Raw genomic sequence first — 3762 nt, forward strand, 5'->3', positions numbered from 1 at the left:
CAAATTGAAAAAGGTAGTATTTTTAGTACTATTTTTAAAATATAAAAATTACACTTAAACTAAACTGTTTTATTACCTAAAACTTTGAAATAACAAAAAATTCCAAATTTAAAACAAATTTAAAAAAGTAGTATTTCTACTACTTTTTGCAAAATGTCAAAATTATACTAAAACTTAGATATTTTATAACAAAAAAACAATTAAATATCATTAAATTTCAAATTTAGAGCAAATTGAAAAAGTAGTATTTCTACTACTGAAACCATTAAAAAAATAGTAGTATTTTTAGTACCATTTTTAAAATGTCTAAAAAGTACTAAAATCTAGCTGTTTCATATAGAGAAATGTTAAACACCATTAAATTTCAAATTTAAAGCAAAGTGAAAAAAGTAGTATTTCTACTACTATTTTTAAAATATCGTAATTATTCTTAAATATTACTATTTTTTAACAGAAAACTTTAAAATATCATAAAAATTCCAAATTTAGTTCATTTTAAAAAAGTAGTATTTCTACTACTATTTAAATTTTTTTTAAATATACTTAAATCTTGCACTTTTGTAACACACAAGTGCCAAAAAATACAAAATTACAAAAATTTACACAATTTTAAAAAAGTAGTATTTTTTAGTACTATTTTAAAAATTTTCAAAAAGTACTAAAATCACGCTTTTGTAGTATAGAAAAATTAGAAAAGGTTAATAAAATTCAATAATTTTGAAATAGTAGTATTTTTAGTACTATTTTTAAAATGTTCAAAAAGTACTAAAATTTTCCTGTTTTATATAGAGTAAGGCAAGAAAGTAAATAAAATTCAATTTTACATGAATTTGCCACAATTTTGAAAAAGTAGTATTTTTAGTACTATTTCAAAAGTGATCAAAAAGTACTAAAATTTTCCTGTTTTATAGAGAGAAATGCAAGAATGTAAATAAAATTAAATTTTAGATGAATTTGCCACAATTTAAAAAAAGTACTATTTTTAGTACTTTTTTAAAAATGTCCTAAAGTCTTACTGTTTTTTATAGAGAAAGGCAAGAAAATAAATAAAATTAAATATTTGGTAAATTTGGCACAATTTTGAAAAAAGTAGTATTTTTAGTACTTTTTTTGAATATGTCCAAAAAGTACTTAACTCCTGCTTTTGTAATATAGAAAAACGTAATAAAGTAAATAAGATTAAATTTTAGGTGAATTTGGCACAATTTTGAAAAAGTAGTATTTTTAGTACTATTTTTAAATTGCCTACAAAGTATTAAAATCTTGCTATTTCATAAAGAAATATGTAAGAAAGTTAAAAAATTCGATTTTAAGTAAATTTTGACCCATTTTAAAAAATTAGTATTTTTAGTACTTTTTTTTTAAATTTCCAAAAAGTACTAAAATCTTGTTATTACATATAGAAAAATGGAAGAATATAAATAAAAGTCAATTTTAGATGAATTTATTACAATTTAAAAATAGTAGTATTTTTAGTATTTTACTACCTTTTATCAAAATTTGCAAAACATCTTAGTTTTTTTATATAAATATTACATGACATTAAGAGAATTATGTAAACTAGTAAAGTAACATGAAAATGTGGTAAAATAACGATTTTCTCTAGAACTAAAAATGGTAGTATTTTTACTACTATTTAAAAAAATATGAAAAATAGCAGAATATAGCTTACTTCATAAACTAGGAATAAAAAATATTGGCTAAATTCGAAATTTGGTTAAATTGCTTATATTTTAAAAAAGTAGTATTTTACTACTTTTTTAAAGATTGCTTGAAATTCATAATTTTTCTATAAGTTTTGCATAATATTAATAAAATATTGTTAAGCGACAAAAAATATAGTAAAATGTTGAGCTTTTAAAAAAATTTTTACATTTTTCTCTAATTTCTTTTAAATCTAATAAAAACACCAAAACAAACCTATATTTTCATACATATTCTTAATATTTTAATATAAAATCTTCAAAATTCTGTTTATTTTTTTCTAATTTCTTTAAAATCTAATGAAAATCTCTTTAAAAATTCACTTTAAATTCCTTTCCTTATTCGAAAATTAACGGTTTTTTAACATTACGACACAACCCTGTTAAAAACAATAACAAAACTCACAGCAGCAACTCTGCCTCTTATCAAAACATCGCAAACACTCTAGAAGAAAAAAAAACACACACACACACAAAACAACAACAATTTAAAAACAAAAACATAGCAAATGTCAACAAAACGAAAAAAACACACACTTTTGACAGCTGACTAACAACAAGAGGAGAAAAACTGAAAAAAGAGAGCAAAATTATTAACGACGTGTAAAAAATTATAAGAAAAACCAAAGAATTTGTTTAAATTAATAAACAAATAAAAAAAAAAAAAAAATTGAACTAATTTATAAAAACTAACAAAAGCAACAAAATGCAGTCCGAAGATTTATTACAATTTAAGGATTTTTCCAATACACCCAACACCAGCAGTCCTCCGGCACAAATAAATGTCAATTCTCCTACACATTCCAATAGCAATACTTCCTCGACTGCGGGACGACAACGTGGTGATCCTTTGCAGGATTTAATCTACGATATGAGTAATTCGGCTAATATTTTAAGTGGCTCGGGAGGTGGTTCTGCAAATGGTGCTGGTTCAGCTAATGGTGGAGAAGGTTTGCCAGAGCCTGCCACTGCTGGCACTAATAAAGTTTCTTTCTTGACTTTGGAATATTATCAGCAATTTTTCAATGTTGACACCTTAATGGTTCTAGAACGTATAGCTAATTCTATGATTCCCAAGAGAGCTCCCGGGAATTATTTGAAATCGATTATAGGTCAGAATCCAGATTTGTATGGTCCTTTTTGGATTACCACTACTTTGGTGAGTTTTTTTCGTTGTGGGCATTAAAGCAACAAAAAGAAACTAATTTTATTTTACTCGCCTTACAGATCTTTAGTATTGCCATTAGTGGTAATATTGCCAGTTATTTTCAGGCGGCCAATAATCCCTACAAGTGGCGTTATAATTTTCATTTAGTTTCGGTTGCAGCCACTTGTATCTTTGTCTATGTGAATTTATTGCCAGCCGCTTTGTGGGGCCTTTTTAAGTATAGTTTGAAACCCATACAAGAGGGTTTGGAAACGGAGAATGTAAGTAGAAATATACAGACAGATTAGAATAGACTATAGTCTATATCAAATACTAGCACCAAGACTATATTATAGACTCGAATATAGACTGGCTGTAAACTCGACGTTACACTATAGACTAGACTATAGACTAGACTATAGACTAGACTATAGACTAGACTATAGACTAGACTATAGACTAGACTATAGACTAGACTAAAGACTATAGACTAGACTATAGACTAGACTATAGACTAGACTATAGACTAGACTATAGACTAGACTTTAGACAAGACTATAGACTAGACTAAAGACTAAACTAAAGACTAGACTATAGACTAGACTATAGACTAGACTATAGACAAAACTACGGACTAGACTATAGACCAAACTATAGACTAGACTATAGACTTCTATAGACTAGACTATAGACTTCTATAGACTAGAATATAGACTAGACTTTAGAATAGACTATAGACTAGACTGCGGTTTAGGATAGACAAGAGACTAGACTATATACTAGACTATAAAGTCGGATATCTACTAGACTATAGACTACACAACAGACTTCACTATAGACTAGACTACAGACTAGACTATAGATTAGACTATAGACTAGACTATGGACAAGACTACAGAATAAACTATAGAC

At 26.1% G+C, this 3762-nt stretch overlaps 1 protein-coding gene across 1 annotated transcript in view; it reads left to right on the forward strand.

Annotated features, from left to right (window-relative positions):
* The first annotated feature begins 2225 nt into the window (after positions 1–2225).
* Positions 2226–3762, forward strand: part of LOC111685387 (protein YIPF1) — a 2472-nt gene continuing 935 nt past the window's right edge. The window contains exons 1-2 of the mRNA XM_023447648.2: positions 2226–2862; positions 2931–3131. Coding sequence (XP_023303416.2) covers positions 2410–2862; positions 2931–3131 — 654 coding nt within the window. The 5' untranslated portion in view covers positions 2226–2409. The remainder of the gene's footprint in view (positions 2863–2930; positions 3132–3762) is intronic.

This window comes from Lucilia cuprina, chromosome 3 (assembly GCF_022045245.1).
Source record: "Lucilia cuprina isolate Lc7/37 chromosome 3, ASM2204524v1, whole genome shotgun sequence".
NCBI lineage: Eukaryota > Metazoa > Arthropoda > Insecta > Diptera > Calliphoridae > Lucilia > Lucilia cuprina.